The following is an 18,632-nucleotide window of genomic DNA, read 5'->3' as shown; positions in this document are numbered from 1 at the left end:
TGCTGTTGTATCCTTGGGCAAGACACTTAAACCACCTTGCCTGCTGGTGGTGGTCGGAGGGACCGGTGGCGCCTGTGCTCGGCAGGCTCGCCTCTGTCAGTGCGCCCCAGGGCAGCTGTAGCTACATTGTAGCTCATCACCATCCGTGTGTGAATGTGTGTGTGAATGGATGAATGATACACTGTAGTGTAAAGCGCTTTGGAGTCCTTATTCTGAGAGGCGCTATACAAGTGCGGGTCATTTATCATATAGACCCCATCCCTGTTCATGGTTGTGTGTCCACATCTTATTTCTATAGATTCCTAGATCCATTTTTTGTATTTTGTTTTTTGGTGTTTGGTGGAAATGACGCCGACAACAGTGGTGAGCTCTGACAACTTAAGGCTGTGGTTGGCACTAAACGTACTATAAATTATTATCGTATGCTTTTCAGCAAAAATTGTTACTGTTATACTGTTGTGATTGGCGCAGTGATAATTAGGTTCTGTTGTATTTTTGTGTGTGTCCTCCTTTTTCTCTCTCTCTCTTTTCTCTTTTTCTGCAGATCTAGAAGCGGATTCTTGTACATTCCACATTGTTTAATTTTGAAAACCCCTCTTTCCTCTACGGAGTGCCATTTGTAAAATCAAAGAGTTGTAACTTAACAGCAGTGGCATGGGTTTTAGTCTATCATAAGAGAAGAAAAAAATGGAATTTACCTTGGAAGGTAAATATTTAACTCTAAATGAAATATATAGCTTGCTAACTAAATATTTAGTTGGGATCTTTAACATTTATAAATGTATGAATGACGTGGTGAAAATAGGACTATGAAAAATGAACTCTGTTTTGTTTTTCCCCCTCATGATAGGCTAAATAACCCAAAACACTGCTGTTGAGGCATGACTCTTTGATTTTACAAATGGCACCCCATATTCCTTTCCCCCTTTCTCTTTTGTTTCTGTCTTTGTGTCCGTTGGGCTTTAAAACAATCCGTTTTCTGGGAACATGTTTTGGTATCAGGCGAGGCATTACAGCTCCACCTGTGAGGGTAAAACTTTAGGGCTTGTCTTCGGCACTCAGACATCAATTCTGATTGCTTTACAGCCGGACAGCACACGGGGGAATAAAAGATTAATTTCTACATGTCATAAATCAGAAGCCAAGATTGACATGATTTCTTCTCATGTGGGTATAAACAGGTGTGTCCCGACATTTTGGATGACATCATAACTGCACTGACAAAACCTCGAGTCTGTGGCAAAAGAATCGGTTCATTGAAAGACCCGTTTTAGAAAGCACTAGCTCTGGCACCAGCACCAAATTAGCTCTGGCACCAGCACCAAATTAGCTCTGGCACCAGTTTGGTGGAAAACCCTTTGGAAGTGTCCAATAATCAGATGGATTTTAGTCATTTTCAAAGACTAACCTAGGTGGACGCTTGTTCTGCTGCAAGTGAGGATCAACAGACTCTACAGCAGAAATGTTCAGATGGATGCAGAGGGGATGTCCTCATAGGGGTGGGAGTGTTGTCACCCCCCACCCCCCATATAAAAGGACTGTTCTGATCTTGAGGGGTTTGTCTCTCCGCCTGTCTCACAGGACAGCTGTCTTCTTGTTGCTTTTATCTTTTTCTCTTCATCGTCTGAAAAATCTCCATCCGTAGAAATGGAAGCTGTGAAGAAGAAGATGCTGATGCTGAAGCTGGATAAGGAGAACGCTCTGGACCGAGCCGAGCAGGCAGAGGCTGACAAGAAAGCAGCTGAGGACAGGAGTAAACAGGTTAGTCAGAAACAACTGTCTGGCTGATTTGTTACACAATCAAGCAGGAACACATTTAAAAATGTTTTTTACACGATTTATGAAGAAGTCATCATCATCAGGTTTTATCATCAGCTGCTTCATAAACAGAAAGAGTGTGAAGGGTTACAGGAAAACTCTGAGACAAATTCCAGACTTTCATCGAAACATATGAGGACCAAATGTGAAGTAATACAGTAAAAATACTTTCATAACAACATTAAATGCGGCTAAATGTTTATTGTGAGTTCGCAGTTTAAATGGTAATTCTAGAGCTTAACAATCAACACTACCTCACCTTTATTGTAAGTTTCAGGACACAGAAATCATCAATTAAGTAAACGAGCCAGTGCCGCTCTGCTTTAATCTTCTCCACCAACAGCATGAAGATGAACTTCTTCAGATGCAGAAGAAGCTGAAGGGAACAGAAGATGAGCTGGATAAGTACTCAGAAGCTCTGAAGGATGCTCAGGAGAAGCTGGAGGTGGCTGACAAGAAGGCTGCTGATGTGAGTAAGGGTTAGAGCCAAGCTTCCTACACACACACACACACACACACACACACACACACACACACACACACACACACACACACACCAACAGTTCTACTTGAGTGAAGCAGCACCAGCGCGTGAAGGTGGAAGTTTGTTTAACTCTTCGGTTTGTGGGTTATTCTAGCTGATTACACATATGAGAGGAGTTATGATCTGCAGAAAAGTCTTCTCACTTGGAGGAAAACCATGAATCTCTGTCGGTAACAGGCGCCCGTCTACAGAGGGCCGCTGAAAGCAAACACAACTCTGCTCAGTTGCATTCCATTCTGACTGAGCTGACATGAGAGCAGCTGTTGGAGGATTCAGAGTCCTATTTTCACTGTGATGTCACCTGTTCAGCCTTGACTGTAAGCTCAACAATGGTCCAAGTCCATTTTAGGAGCATCACTCATTCCTTCCAGGTCACTGAACACCATCTGATCTGATAGGAGTCTTCTAAATGGGGCCCACAGAGACACCTTCCTTTACTGTCGCTGCTCATGGAGGCATTATCTCTATAAATACATTTATTAAATAAAGTATAGTCTCAGTTATCACACATCCTTAAAAAATAAAGAGCTGACATACCTGGCGCTGCAGTCTGGTCACAGCACATGTCCTGCATTTAGAGGTGGTCCACACAGACAAAAACTTTGATGTCTGGCTCGATGACTCCCTCTCCTTCAAGCCCCAGATAGATAATCTTATGATGAAACTCAAACTCAGACTGGGTTTGTTTTTTCATAATAAATTTGGTTTTTCTTTTGAAGCAAAAAAAAACCCGACTAGTTACTGCAACTATTCTGTCTATTCTTGATTATGGAGACCTTTTGTTTATGAATGCCTCAGCACAGTGTGGTTTATCATGCCTCGCTGAGGCTTATTACTAACTGTAGACCACTGACTCATCATTGTGGATTGTATTCTTGAGTGGGCTGGCCTTCTTTGTCCACCAGGAGGTCGGGGCATTGGTACACTTTCATTTCTAAGGCCATGCTTGGATTACTACCCACCTACGTCTGTAACTTAATCTCGCGATAAATTCTCACAGTCTGCATGCAAATCATCAATTGTTACTTAGTGTTCCGTTTGCTCGCACCCAACTGGGAAAAAGATCTTTCGTCCACTCTGCTCCTTCTGCATGGAACAGGCTGCAGGAAAACTGGAAATTAACTAAGTTTATATACTTGACTACGTTGTTGTGATGGAATACCCGTGTTGTAACTGCATTCTGTAATTTTGTACATAGCATGTCTGTGTAACAGAAAAAATTTGTAACTGTAACTTTTATCTGCCTCTTAACAGGACTCCCTTGAAAATGTGGTTTTTAATCTCATTGAGACCTTCCTGGTTAAATAAAGAATAAATAAAAATGTTTTAGATCATGAACACAGCTGATTTGTTCAATTTAGTGCTGAATTACTCCTGTAGACACTAATGAAGGCTGGGGAGACATTTCAGCTGTTAGATTAAGGTGTTAAAAAGACAAACGCACAGCAAGAAGATGAGTTTTGCTTTCGGTTCCACAAACAGACACTAGAGGGTGCTAAAAGCAAGCCAAAACTGTCAAACCCCCCCGTAAAAAAAATGAGCAATGTTAAAAAAAATAACAGTAGTGTATAATTGTTGTATGCTGCGTTTACCATGGCGCAAGCTTGAACGCTATCTTGACCTGCATTGAATTGAGGTCACTTTGCAAACGTCAAGCTAACTGAAGAGGAGGGAGGGGAGTGAAGGGATTTATATTTTGTGTATTGGACCTAAGTGATTAGTGTGTAGGGTTCAACCTTGCGCTACATCGTCCTATTGATTTAGCTCCTTCTGTTTTCTCGTGTGTGGTTTGAAGCGGGACTTCTCTCCTTCCAGAAGGAAAGGGGGAGCAGGGGCGGGAGATATAGCCTTTCAAGTTTCAAATGATAATTATATTTAGTAGGGGTGGAATAATACCACTTTTTCCAAACCAATACGATACCAATACTTGGATCTGAGTACTTGCCAATACCGGTTACCGATACTGATACTACACAAAAAAATGCAATGAATTGGAATACAGGTTCTATTTTTTCTCTGCTTTCAACAGGAAAAGTCTGTGATGTAGACATAAAATAAAATATATCAACAGAAATGATCACAAAACTAAAATATTAGGTGAACAGAAATGACAAGTTGCATTGAAGCCACTTTCAGGAAATTGCACTGGTATCGGTTTCTGGTATCAGTTAACTTTTATCAATACCAATACTGGTATTGGTATCGGTATTGGTTAGGGAAGTCCAGATACAACTTTTTCACTTCAGATACGATACCGATATTCTAGCCTTCAGTATTGACCAGTACTGATATCAATCCGATACGATACCAATATTGCAGCCTTCAGTATTGACCAGTACTGATATCAATCCGATACGATATCAGCACAAATCATACATACTTTTAATTGTTTCATAGTGTGGAGTGTATAAAAAGACTTGATCAAGTGACTTTACTCAATCAGAGAACAAGAGCTGATAATTCAATTCAATTCAATTCAAAGATACTTTATTAATCCCAGGGGGAAATTAGAACTATAACAGTAAGTATGAAAAAAATGAAAACTTTTTTCTTAACCATAGGTTGCAAAAATGGGAACCTTGCTAATATTGGAGGTTTTTGATGCCGCCTGATATAATCCGATGCACTGTTTTTTACTTTCGATATCGATATCAGAACGGGACCTGCCTAGTATTGGTTTTGGCCTGATAACAATACCAGTATCGGTATTGGTATCAGCCCAATTCTAATACCAGTATTGGTATTGGTGCATTCCTAATATTTAGTGAGTACAATGATGACGCGGTGCAGATTAGCCTTCAAATCCCACTAACATTTAGCTTGAAATTAGTTTGTAGTATACATTAGCTTAGCAGTCCTGATGATTGTAAGTGCTTTGAGGCTGTTCAGCATGAGAAACTTTTTATAACGTTTATGCATAAATACAAGTCAGGATGGATGAAGTATCCCTTTAAGTCCCAACAGACCAGATTAGCAACTCTGAAGTTGCAAGTGGGATATTCTGGCCATAGGGTTCAATAGGGGCTGGGTGGATTTTCATTAACTCTGTAAATCAGGGTTATTCAATTCCGGGGTTTTTTAAATTGACTATCCTGGCTGCAAATGGTCATTTTAGGTGACTCAAGAAAGTAAGAAATTAAAAATATGCAAAAGTTGCAACGTATCCCTTTATTACATTTCTAGTGGTCTCCAGTAGGAATGGGTGCCTTGTAAGTTGTTCTCTTGGGGAAATAAGCCCAGATGTTCCTGTTTGAGGACATAGTCAGCCGGAGATGAAAAAGGTGACAAAATTTGGAGTCTCATTTCCTGATATTTGGACATTCCACCTCTGATTGGCTAACAGCAATGCAACTCTACCACTGACTGTTTGCTATGCAATGTTGATGTTTGTAGCGTTGTTAATCTACATAACTAGAATTTAACGCTGTTGCTATTCAGCTTTGCTAAATCCTGAGAAAAATCAAATGAATTGGCAATGAAACTTATATATATATATATATATATATATATATATATATATATATATATATATATATATATATATATCCACGGATATTTATATAATCGATAGAAGTTCATACACCAACTGGCTTGGTCTATATTTAATCGAAAGATTAATGTTTAATTTAAGAGATTTAAATTAATAGCAAAAGTTTATTAATTCAGAAGATCTAAAGAGATCTTTGCTCGTTCAGTGATGAATATACACCAGTCTGTGTTTTATTTCAAGGTTAAGTCAGGTTTATAAAGTTAAGAATTTATTGCTAACAATTTAAAGATGACCATTTTAAAAGACAATTCATAAATGACAATTTATAAAAGCTTTGGTATTAAAACTTGGTATTAAAGCAATCTGTGTCTGGATGAAACTAAAAATGAAGTGTGTGTTTGGATGTGTGAATGTAGGTCTCAGAAGGTTTTTATCTTAGAGAGAGTAAACGCGTTCCAGATGAAAGAATTTGGTTTGCAGCTAAGCTAAATTATTTCTTAATAAAACAGGCATCCAGACGCAATCTTGTGTTCTACCTCACCGTTCAGATGACCCTCTGTTCAGATCCGGAGGTCAAGGGAGGACGTTGATCAGCCTCTGGGTACTCGGTCCGGTAGAGTAGACCAGTGGTACCGACTCTCTGGTCCTAGAGTTGCAGCAGACACACAGGTGGATGGTTTGCATCTTAAAATTAACTCTGAAGGACTTTTGCATCAGCTTTGCTGCAGATGGCATTTCTGTTGAAGCAATTCTATTGGCATAATAATAATAATAATTATTATTATTATTAATCAGAGAATAATAATTCATTTCAGTAATTAAATACATTTACAATGAACCTTGATGAGTATTTATGAACATTTTAATAGACAGTGAAAAGAGTTTATTAAAATGATTCTTTTAAATCTTGAAGTGTCCTTCATCTTGCGGATGGAACAGCAGTCAGATTAAAGATGGTTTACAGCAGACTCTGTGTCTTCTGTGATGGATAATCTGTAGATAGAAGTACAGCCAGGACAGCTTGACCCAGATGAGGAAGTGTGACTTTTGGGTCACAAATGAGACCATTCATGTTGCTACATGTTTTATCTCCTCAAATAACACAAGCCTGAAGAAGTTCAGCTGTGTGCTAACAATTAGCTTCTACTAGTCAGGGCATGCATCTGCTCTTTCTTTGATGCTTAACCAACAACTTCCTTCACCATCGTGAGTCAAGATGGGTGAGTCCGTGAATGCTAGTTGACAGTGTGATGTTGTCCTGTCGGGCTTTTCTGAATGGATCGTTTTTCTGTCTTTTTTGTTTCAGAAGCTAATGCAGAAAAAAGGGGTAGAAGACAATTTCCATGTTCAACCTGCTTAATACACTCAGAGTGACTGGTCATTTAAAAAAATAATAAGACTTACTGCATTGCCAGCAGTAAGTCGGGCTCGTTCCCAGTGAGAGTTGGACTCCGCCAAGGCTGCCCTTTGTCACAGATTCTGTTCATAACCTTTATGGACAGGATTTCTAGGCTCAGCCAAGGTGTTGAGGGGATCCATTTTGGTGGCCTGAGGATCAGGTCTCTGCTTTTTGCAGATGATGTGGTCCTGTTGGCTTCATTAGAACATGATCTTCGGCTTTCGCTGGAGCGGTTTGCAGCCGAGTGTGAAGCAGCAGGGATGAGCATCAGCTCCTCTAAATCTGAGACCATGGTCTTGATTTGGAAAAGGGTAGAATGACTTCACTGGGTCAGGGATGAGGTCCTGCCCCAAGTAGAGGAGTTTAAGAATCTCTGGGTCTTGTTTACGAGTGAGGGAAAGTTGAAGCGTGAGATCAATAGGTGGATTGATGCTGCATCTGCAGTGATGCGAGCGTTGTACCGGTCTGTCCTGGTGAAGAGAGAGCTGAGTCAGAAGGCGAAGCTCTCGATTTACTTGTCGATATATGTTCCTACTCTCACCTATGGTCATGAGCTTTGGGTAGTGACCGAAAGGACGAGATCGCGGCCGAAGAGTTTTCTCCAAAGAGTGTCTGGGCTCTCCCTTAGAGATCGAGTGAGAAGCTCGGTCATCCGGTAGGGGCTCGGAGTAGATCTGCTGCTCATCCACATCGAGAGGAACCAAGTGAGATCGCTCGGGCATCTGGCCAGGAGGCCTCCTGGACGCCTCCCTGGTGAGGTTTTCCTAGCATGTCCAACCGGGAGGAGGCCTAAACAGAGACCCAGGACACATTGGAGGGACTATGTCTCTCACCTGGCCAGGGAACACCTTGGGATTCCCCTGGAAGAGTGGGAAGTCTGGGCCTCTCAACTTAGGCTACTGCACCCCCGACCCGACTCTGGATAAGCGGAAGAAAATGGATGGATGGATGGATGGATGGATGGATGGATGGATGGATGGATGGAAGGACGGACGGACGGACGGACAGATGGATGGATAAGAAAATTATGGTTTCTCAGTGACCCTGGTCTTTAAATAAAACTTCAGTTGCAGTTCTACCTAATACAATAAATTACTTAGTATTTACCTGTCCCAAAGAAACGTTGCCCTGTAGATCACAAAGGTTGCACTGAGGGATGTTGAAGATGTTTTAAGAGTGGAAAAACATTCTTAGATCTTGAGTGCACTCAGACTAGCCATTAGCTCAGACTAGCTTTTAGATCACACATGCTAGCTGTTAGCTTAGTTCTCGGACAGAGCCCAATCAGTATAAGCTTGTAGGCATTTAAAACCATTGAATAAAAACATACATCAGAACGGATGAGATGTTCCTTAAACTGCATGACTGGCTGAGCGTTGCTCCTGTAAATAATCGAACTCCGCTCTTGCCTTTTCTATGACAGATTTAATCCTGAGTCAGCGCTGAAGAATCGTTGTCATGTGTCTCTTTATAAAAGTCACAGCTGTTGATAGACTAACACAAAGACAGCTAAGCTCTAAATGTTTGTATATGAATCCTATACCCTCCAAAACACCAAGTTCACCTCATTTGGTCTTTCAATTACACCAGAACATACAATGGAATGGTGTTCATTGCTTTGAACATAACAAATGTTAAGTTAAAGAAAAGTTTGTGTTCATGCTATTTTCAGTTGATCGTATAACAGAACTGCTTACAGTCTTTTAGTCAACAAATATGCATGTTCTGGGATCCTGAAGCCTGTTAACATCAGTCTGCATCATGTTTGTCTGTCTCAGGCTGAGGCGGAAGTGGCTTCCCTCAACAGACGCATTCAGCTTGTGGAGGAGGAGTTGGACCGAGCTCAGGAGAGGCTGGCTACAGCTCTGCAGAAGCTGGAAGAAGCTGAGAAGGCAGCTGATGAGAGCGAAAGGTGACTTCTTAACATTTCACTCCCTTTTTATGTGTTTGATTCTATTCTATTATAGGATGACTCTTTTAGATCCACAGTCAGAATGCACAGATGTATCAGCAAGGCTGAAGGAAAAGCCTCAGAAACATCTGTGAAGAAAAGCAGGTTCTCAGGAGACAGAAATTTTCCCTCAGTCCCTCCACCTCATCGGGACTGAGTTCAAACATGAAACAAAAGTCAAGTCTCATTAGATGAGTGTCTGTAGCTCACAGGGCATCCAGAAGCAACAATAAAAACATGTTGCACGTCTTAGGTGTGTTCTTGCTGTGTCGTGGTTCTAATTCCATGCTGTCGTTCTTTTTAAAACACAGAAACAGTTTTGTTTACCTGTTTTGTCGCTACGTTTCGCCGGCGGCTGCAGGCTTCCTCAGGCTGACGCTGATGGTGGCGCGTCACTTCCTTCTCCGTTTATCCACGGGCAGCAGAGGACGTTGTCGCCCTCTACTGCCCGCTCTCCCCTCCCCGACGATGCAGTCCCATGCGCGGCCACCATCAGCGTCAGCCTGAGGAAGCCTGCAGCCGCCGGCGAAACGTAGCGACAAAACAGGTAAACAAAACTGTTTCTGTGTTTTAAAAAGAACGACAGCATGGAATGTTGCACGTGTTTAAACATGATCACTGATTATTCTAGAGATGGAATAAAACAACGGTCTCACATTTGACATAAGTCAGGGTCAACTGCATGGTCCACTACAGGTGGTTGCATGTTTCAAAAGTTCCTCGCAGACCTCTGATGATGCCTCCAGGATCATCAGGATCAGGAGAATTCAGGATACTATGGACAGTGCTAAAAATCATCCGAGGGTTCAGAGAGTTTGACAGGGTGGCATTTGACAAGAATGCATTTTTGCTTTCTTCACGCCAGGAATCCTTCAAAATTTCAGGATGCATGGAGTTTATCCTTCTTCCATCTTCACCCATCCTTTCCTCGAGCATTTCTGGATGCACGTGTAACCGCAACTGTCTTCGACTTACAGTGGCAGAGTTTTAATGGGGGAACTTTGTCTAAAACTGTTTGACAAGAAACAGTTAAGCTGAGACAAGAGCCCACCAGTAGACACACATTTTTTAGCCTGGCACAACCAGGTTACTAAGACCAAGCTATTACATTTCTCCCTAGTAAGGTGAGTGTGAGTTCTGCCTCTGATCTAGACGCCCTCTCACCCTACCAGAAGTCAGTTGTCACCAGCCTGGGGGTGAGACTGGATGTGGAACTCAAACTGGAATCTCACATTAATATGGTTGTAAGAGCCTGCTTTTTTAACCTGCGACGGCTGGCAAAAGTCTAGCCCATGTTGTCCCGAGCACATTTGGAGTCTGTGCTCCACACATTTGTTTTTTCTAGGTTCGACTACTGTAACGCTCTATATGTTGGGTTGAGGCGGGCAGTAATGATGCGTCTCCAGTGGTTCAGAACTCGGCAGTCATGTTTCTGACAGGGACGACAAAATCAGCACATATTACTCCTGTGCTGGCATATTTACACTGGCTTCCTGTGGTCTTCGGACAAACTGTAAGGTCCTCTGCATTGTCTACCATTCTCTATATGGTGGTGCTCCACCATACTTGGCAGCACTGTTAACACGGCACACCCCATCACAATCTCTACGCTCGGCTGAGCTGGAGCAACTGACTGTTCCTCACTCCCGGTATAGATCTAGAGATTGGGCTTACTCGGTCTTGGCTCCATCCCTCTGGAACGAGCTGCCAGTCCGCATCAAACAATCACCTTCACTGCATGTCTTCAAGAGTCGCTTGAACACTCATTTTTATCGTTTGGCTTTTATGTGACTTGGTTTTACGCTTCTTATCCTTCTTTTATATATTATATATATATATATATATATATATATATATATATATATATATATATATATATATATATATCTTTTATTTTAATCTATGTTATGTTCAGCACCTTGGGCTTCCCCAGAGGCAGTGGAAGGTGCTCTATAACTAAAGTTTGATTGATTGATTGATTGATTGATTGATTGATTGATTGATTGATTGATTGATTGATGATTGATTCTCAAAAGTTCAGGTGAAAAAACTTCAGCTCTTAAAAATTTAAAAACCTATGCCTTTGTAGCCAAGAGAGACAGCTGTACAAGGTAGTGATACGTTAAAAAAACATAACAGTGGTCAGAAAACACTGCCTCAGAGACCACTACATACTATCCAGACAAACGTTATGACAACACAAGATTAAGAGTATGACCGCAATAACGAGTCGCATCACAAACAAATTAAACAAGTCAAAATTATTTAGCTGGACAAACATGTACAGTATGTTAAAATCACCAAAGATCAAACGCCCTTTGGGATTATTTGGGCCAGAATGTCAGAATGGTGAAGTTTGCCTTTTGTAAAGTTAGCATCATTTCTTGTTTAAAGCGAGGAGCCTCTAGTCAAGCAGACTGTTGTTAAGCAGTCATACTGACTCCTTTCTTACGCACTTCAATTCTCGTCCTGATTCTGTGTTTTCCTGAAATTATATGAAAGTCACACTGGGAGGTCGTTGTTGTTTTAGCATCCAGAAGAGAGCAGAGCGTGTCTCGGCTAGTAGAAGCTAACCATTAGCATTAGCATCTCCATCACATGGCAGAACTCCTTAGGCGTGTGTTACTTGTGGAGAAGAAACATCATCATTACAGAGCAAACAGAGACAGTGGTAGAGTTGATTTGCTGTTAGCCAATCAGAGTCGAGATGTCCAAAATCAGGAAATAAGACTCCATATCCCGTCGTTTGAAGCTACTTTATCCTCCAGCTGATTTCTACGTCTTCAAACAGGTGCACCAAAACTTTTTTTGACACCAGAGACAACTTACAAGGCTTTCATTCCGAGAGAGATCGCTGCAAATGCATCAAAAAATGAGTAAAGTTGACTTTTAAAAAAGAGTTTACTGGTAGACTCTGATTGGCTGGAGCCTTTAACTGTCACCAAGTCTGTTTGGTTAAAGTAAGCACTGCAGCAGCTGAATTACCAAAACTACCATGCAGAAACCTCAGGTGGTAATAATATTTAGTTTTATTTCTAGGTACTTTCTTGACAGGCCATTTCACCAAATTATGGACTTCTGTGAGACAGCAGCTATGGTAATCTGGTTGGTTTGTTTTTCCAGAGGGATGAAGGTGATTGAGAACCGAGCTCTGAAGGATGAAGAAAAGATGGAGCTCCAGGAGATTCAGCTGAAAGAAGCCAAACACATCGCAGAGGAAGCTGATCGCAAGTATGAAGAGGTGGGATTTTAGTTGCTGTTAATAAACGATAAACAGCTGAAGGCACTGAATTATGCTTTTGCCTGTGTCTGACTCAGATTTATAAAATCAGGGATGAAATGTGATGATTGTAGCTGCAGAAACAATTAAATCACACTGGATAACGAACCAGGATTCCCCACCCCTATTCTAATCCCTCAGCTTTTAAAAGACCTGGAACTTATTGAGGAGGGTGATGGTCCACGCAGCGAGGTTCAGCTGAGATGGAGCTCCGACCTAGCCCTGCGAACAATCCTATTTATGTAAATATGTAGTCTGGCCACAACCCATAGACAGAGCTTGGTCATGGGGTGGAATCTACAGTTGTCTTTCAAACCGTCACCACATGCTATTGGACAGTGCTAGGACCAATCAGAGCAATGAACAATGTGAGGTATTCGTCGCTGTAGAAATCAGTCAGTGTCAAATAAGAAGAAGCAAACGTGTTCTTTTTCTAAATAAAGGATTTAACTAGCTTCATCTGCTTGAAGCCAAAGCCATTTTAAAGGACCACACATAGTAGTTTTTCTTCATCACAGCTCTGGAGCTAAGCTCGCCCAACATCTCGCTACAAATGTAGAGTGCTGTGATTGGCTAGACACAAAATTGTTGGGGCCAATGGTAGACCTGCTGAGGCTACAGTGGAGCACTGCTAGACTGACTAAGGCCTAGTCCGCACGTAGCCGGGGTTTTTTAAAAACGAATATCCGCCCCTCCAAAAACTTGCATCCACACCTCCGCGTTTTAAAACAAACTCTGTCCACACGTACCCGGATAAATACGTTGTTAAGGACATGCCAGACCTGTAGGCGGCAGTACTTCCCCCGTTCGTAACCTCGTCCTTCGTCTGTGGTCTTCCTCAAGGAGCAGTAATTCCGCTTGCAAAAACAAACAAGCAAAAAGCGCTTGGACAATTGATGGATCAGGTAGTGACAGAGCGAAGCTCTGAGGGCTTCCATGATGCCGGCTAGTGTAAACACAGGTCGCACACGTGATGTCAGCATTTTTTTGTCGCGGAAAGTGACGTTGCGGACCATAAAACTCCGGTTTTGTCTGTCCACACGCAGACACCCAAAACGGAGAAAACGCAGATCTTCACTTTGGCCAGAGTTTTAAAAAAACTCAGTTTTCGTGTGGATGACAGGCCAAAACGTAGTAAAATATCTACGTTTTGGCAGATCCCCGGCTACGTGTGGACAGGGCCTTAATCTGGGTTCTGACCCAAACTGAAGAGAAATGAAGACATGCTGGAAAACATACACTTTTCCTTAAAAATAACAGTAATTGTTTAAAACAGAATCAATCAACTAATAAGTGAATCTGTGTTACTGAGGGCAGAGTAATTCAGGTGGACCTCTGTTTGTTCTGTCAGGTGGCTCGGAAGCTGGTGATTGTGGAAGGAGAGCTGGAGCGAACGGAGGAAAGGGCAGAACTGGCTGAGGCGTGAGTGTGGAGCCCATTAGGTCCAGTAAAAAGCTCACAGTTCGGAACCAGAACACCTTCTTTAGATGACAGAGACTCTTAGTCCACCTTTTTATTGTTGTTCTAATCTAACACGCTGTTAGAACATTAAAACACCTGCAGGAGTATCTACTAAACATCTAAATGTCCCCACAGCTGATCAGGTTCTACAGCGGTCTCCTCGATCTAACTTCTGACCAGCTGGTGGCTTTGATCTGAACTAACGTGTTTGTTTCCATATCTGATGTCTAACCAGTAAATGTGCAGAGCTGGAGGAAGAACTGAAGAACGTCACCAACAACCTGAAGTCTTTAGAGGCTCAGGCTGAGAAGGTAGGATGAGGAAAAACACCTGGACAAACCAGTGACTTAGACCAGTTTCAGCTGTTTACCAGTAAAGCTTCTTTTATCTCCAGTACTCACAAAAAGAGGACAAGTATGAGGAAGAAATCAAGATCCTCACTGACAAGCTGAAAGAGGTGAGCAGGAAACTCCAACCCTTCACAGAGAGCGGATGTTCTCCAGGTGTTTTCAGGAAGGCTTGTTTCTGCCTCTGTTTCAGGCTGAGACCAGAGCCGAGTTTGCTGAGAGGTCCGTAGCCAAGCTGGAGAAGACCATTGATGACTTAGAAGGTAAAGAACTCTGTCCTCAGTGGAACCTTTCCAGACACACGTTTGTTTCTCTGAGTCCAGAATTAGACATCACCCTGACACCCCCACACAGATCAGCACCAGGTCGTCTGTGTTCACCAAGTTCTCCGTGTTCTGACCGAGAAGTACTAACTAGGAACAAGTTATTAAATCTCTTTTGTGTGTGTGTGTGTGTGTGTGTGTGTGTGTGTGTGTGTGTGTGTGTGTGTGTGTGTGTGTGTGTGTGTGTGTGTGTGTGTGTGTGTGTGTGTGTGTGTGTGTGTGTGTGTGTGTGTGTGTGTAGATGAGCTATACGCTCAGAAACTGAAGTACAAAGCCATCAGTGAAGAACTGGACCACGCCCTTAATGACATGACCTCCATGTAAGTTCTGATAGACAGTAGGCACCAGTTCTGGAGAATCTGAGGTGGTTCTGTCAGAGAACCGGGTTCTACATGATAAGAATGAGCTTGAGTTTATAATAACTCAAATAACGGAAGTGTTTGAGACACCCGGTTCTGACGGAACCATAGCTGACTGGACTGATGTGTGACGAACTTTTATTTGTCCCTTCATAGAACGATGTTTCTGCTGCTCTGCGTAAAGGCAGACGTAGACATTTACCGGTCAGCTAGTGTTTGTTCTGCTGGCTCTGCTGCTCTTAAAGTAGGGATGGGTATTTTTCACATTTTGATTGATTGGGTACCAATTCCTGGTACCTATTGGAATCCATACTGGTACTTAATGGTACCGATTTTTTCCTCTCCTTTCACCTCGGGACAAACCATGTGATGGTGGGTCCTTGCAGTATCATGAACTGCAAATTACACTGAAGCAAACATCTCTGCAGTGCACTAAAATCATTGTGTATCTTCATTTCTTTGTCGTTCATTTTCAAACAGTAAAATTTTCCTACTCGGAATTCGGAATTTCTGAGTACCGAGGAGGAAGCAAACGCGCCATTAGCTGCAACGGAAGCTAAAGTATAAAGCTAACATTATCCTAAACAGTTGATTTACCTGCTGCAGCAGATCAAGATAATGATAGCTCATCTAGAACACTGTTGTCATCATCACCAAGTCACCAATCACTTTTAGTGAAGTGAACCCAAACTTTAGAGGCGTTCTTTCTACCATGTGTCACGGTGAGCTGAGGTGAGGATCTAAGTGTGGGGAAGAAGGCAGGCAGGCAGGATGTTGAAAGGGTTTTTAATGATAAGCACGCGGAACATGGAAACAATGGACAGACAAGGAACACAGAACTGGGAGGGTTTAAATACACAAGGACCTGGGATCTAAAGCAACTGAGAGACAAAAGGCAGTGGGAGCAATTAGGAAAGACACAGGACTGAACAGAGTGTGGAGACAGAAAAGGTTGTGACAGTGACGACCCCCCCCCCCCCCCCTTTAAAGGGCGGCACCAGACGCCCAATGCAGGCCAAGACGGAGTCTGGGGGGGCTGCGTCTGGCGAGGGCAGGGCTGGCGGTGACTGGAGGCGGGGCCCCTGGAGTCTCTGGAGGTGGAGCCGCTGACTTGACTGGAGGCGGGGCCGCTGCAGGCGGAGCCACTGACTTGACTGGAGGCGGGGCTGCTGGAGTTTCTGGAGGCGGGGCCGCTGCAGGCGGGGCCGTTGACTTGACTGGAGGCGGGGCCGCTGCAGGCGGAGCCACTGACTTGACTGGAGGTGGGGCCGCTGGAGTCTCTGGAGGTTGAGCTGCTGCATGCGGGGCTGCTGACTTGACTGGAGGCGGGGCCGCTGCAGGCGGGGCCGTTGACGTGACTGGAGGCGGAGCCACTGCAGGTGGGGCTGCTGGAGTCTCTGGAGGCGGAGCCGTTGACTTGACTGGAGGCGGGGCCGCTGGAGTTTCTGGAGGCATTCTGTCATGGTGCGCAGGTGAAGAAGACAAGAAGTTAGGAACGTTTAAAGGGTTTTTAATGATAAGCACGCGGGACACAGAAACAATGGACAGACAAGGAACACAGAACTGGGAGGGTTTGAATACACAAGGACCTGGGATCTAAAGTGATTGGGAGACGAGAGGCAGGTGGGAGCAATTAGGAAAGACACAGGACTGAACAGAGTGGGGAGACAGGACAGGTTGCTATGTTTACATCTTGCCTGCAGCGACTGATGATGTAAAGCTCTTGCACATACGCTGCTGTCTATCTTGGGAAATCCGGTGCAGAACACTAGTGTGTAAAGCTTTTGTTAAGTGGCAAAAGGTACCGAAACAAGGCAGTTTCATGTCAAGTGAATCTGTCCTTAGTCGGCACCACGGACTTTGGTCCGTGCCTTAAAAAGTACTAAATACAGTACCCATTCCTGTCTTAAAGCAACACTTATTAAGTTTCCTGCTTGACCCTCCTGCTGGTAGAAAGCAGAATTACAATTGTCATAGCCCCTCTATATGTTTCACTAACAACAAGTCAATGCTAACATGAGCCAACTGGTTCTGGATAAGCCACAAAATAAACAGATGCACACTGTTGGACAAAAACTACGATTTATAATTCCAATAACAACAAAGCCTGGTCACCATCAGTCCATGATTTTGTAGCCTCCTTCATCTCCCTCAAACGAGTGTAGGCAATGCCGGTGTTAAATCTGGTTGCAGCCCTTTGCTTCATTTCCAAAGATGTTACCCTCTTACCTTTTCTTCTGGGCTCCACAATGATGCCAACAAAATGCAGAATTATTCTTTTTCTGCTTTATATTGACAGTCACCAAACTGGAAAAGCTAACTGCTAGCATTTAGGCTGTATTATCTGCCGGCACAGTAAACAGCTATTGCTGTAAATCACAGTGATGTGCGGTCAGAGGAGGAAGGGGAGGCACTTACTTTTTCAGTGAGTGAGTGCGGCGCTGCACCGTGAGAACAGAGTGTGTTCTCATCTCTGCCTCCAGAGGGCGCAGCGCCGCACTCTTGATACAGAGCGTTGGCGAATGTGCTCAGCCTGAATCACTTAGTGTGTGCAGGGTGGCTCGTCTCTGCCTCTCCTCTCGCTCTGCGTGTATTTGATTTTGACCATAAATGTGATGATATCTTACAGAAAACTAATGTATAGATCAGCCACTGGGCACACTAACATTTTATTAAATCATCATTAGAATTTTACTTGTCACAATGACAAGGGAGGCGTGCCTCCCCGCCTCCTATGACTGCACGTCACTGGCTAATCAAGCACAGAACTCCCACTAGTGGTTCTACATGAACAACAAAACTGTTTGGTGCAGTTTTAGCAAACGGCTACAGATTACCATTCAGTGTGAAGTTGCTCGAGGGTCTGACTCAAGAACCACCGAAACTAGTTTGAAAGCAATAGCAAATGAAGCCTGAAGCTTTTGGTTTTGCAGGAACATCTATATCATATCTACGACTACAGAGAGGTGTCGGTTGATTTTATAATTTCCTTTTCAACCAGGTGAAAATGCATAAGGAGACAGACCAAGGAAAGAAATTCGAGTTAACAGAGAGAAGCAGTAGCAAGTAGTCAGCAGCGATCAAACCTTGTGATTAATGAACATAGGAGTTAAACTGACCAGGGAGCAGGTGTGAGAAAGGATCTGACACATCCGTAGATGTCAGACAACATGTGGGCCAGAAGGTTCTGTGTAAATGTGAGTAAACCTGTTGAAACATTCAACATCAGAGTAACACTATAATTTCTGTTTCTCCTGTTTCAGCTGAACCCCCACCTCCACCTCAACCCCCCACCCTGACCATCGCTCCAGCCCATCTGATAGACGTTGTTCAGTCTGTGGCTCGTGTTCTGTCCTTGTCTGTTTGTTCATCACCATTTTGCCTTTTCCACTGTGTCATGGTGCAGAAAAAAACATGTCTTGATCAATGAACTTGTGTTTGTGGGTTTATTATTATTATTACGATTATTATTATTATTATTATTATTATTATTATTATTATTATTATTATTATTATTATTATTATTATTATTCGTTTATTATTATTATTATTATTATTATTATTATTATTATTATTATTATTGTTATTATTATTATTACTTAACTGATTTGTTAAGAGTCCCAGTCCATCAGATACTAAAAGAGATTCTTTGATTTTTCA

The 18,632-nt window shown here is 42.8% G+C and overlaps 1 protein-coding gene across 1 annotated transcript; it reads left to right on the top strand.

Moving 5' to 3' along the window:
- Positions 1–1,004: 1,004 nt before the first annotated feature.
- tpm3 (tropomyosin 3) lies at positions 1,005–18,403 on the top strand. Its single transcript, XM_015955740.3, has 10 exons — positions 1,005–1,761; positions 2,162–2,287; positions 9,030–9,163; positions 12,326–12,443; positions 13,834–13,904; positions 14,179–14,254; positions 14,338–14,400; positions 14,484–14,553; positions 14,855–14,933; positions 18,236–18,403. The coding sequence occupies exons 1-10, from the start codon at positions 1,648–1,650 to the stop codon at positions 18,237–18,239; spliced, it is 855 nt and encodes a 284-aa protein (XP_015811226.1). The 5' UTR covers positions 1,005–1,647; the 3' UTR covers positions 18,240–18,403.
- Positions 18,404–18,632: the final 229 nt, after the last annotated feature.

This window comes from Nothobranchius furzeri, chromosome 11 (assembly GCF_043380555.1).
Source record: "Nothobranchius furzeri strain GRZ-AD chromosome 11, NfurGRZ-RIMD1, whole genome shotgun sequence".
NCBI classification, from domain to species: Eukaryota; Metazoa; Chordata; class Actinopteri; order Cyprinodontiformes; family Nothobranchiidae; genus Nothobranchius; species Nothobranchius furzeri.
This window is presented reverse-complemented; position numbering and strand designations above follow the sequence as displayed.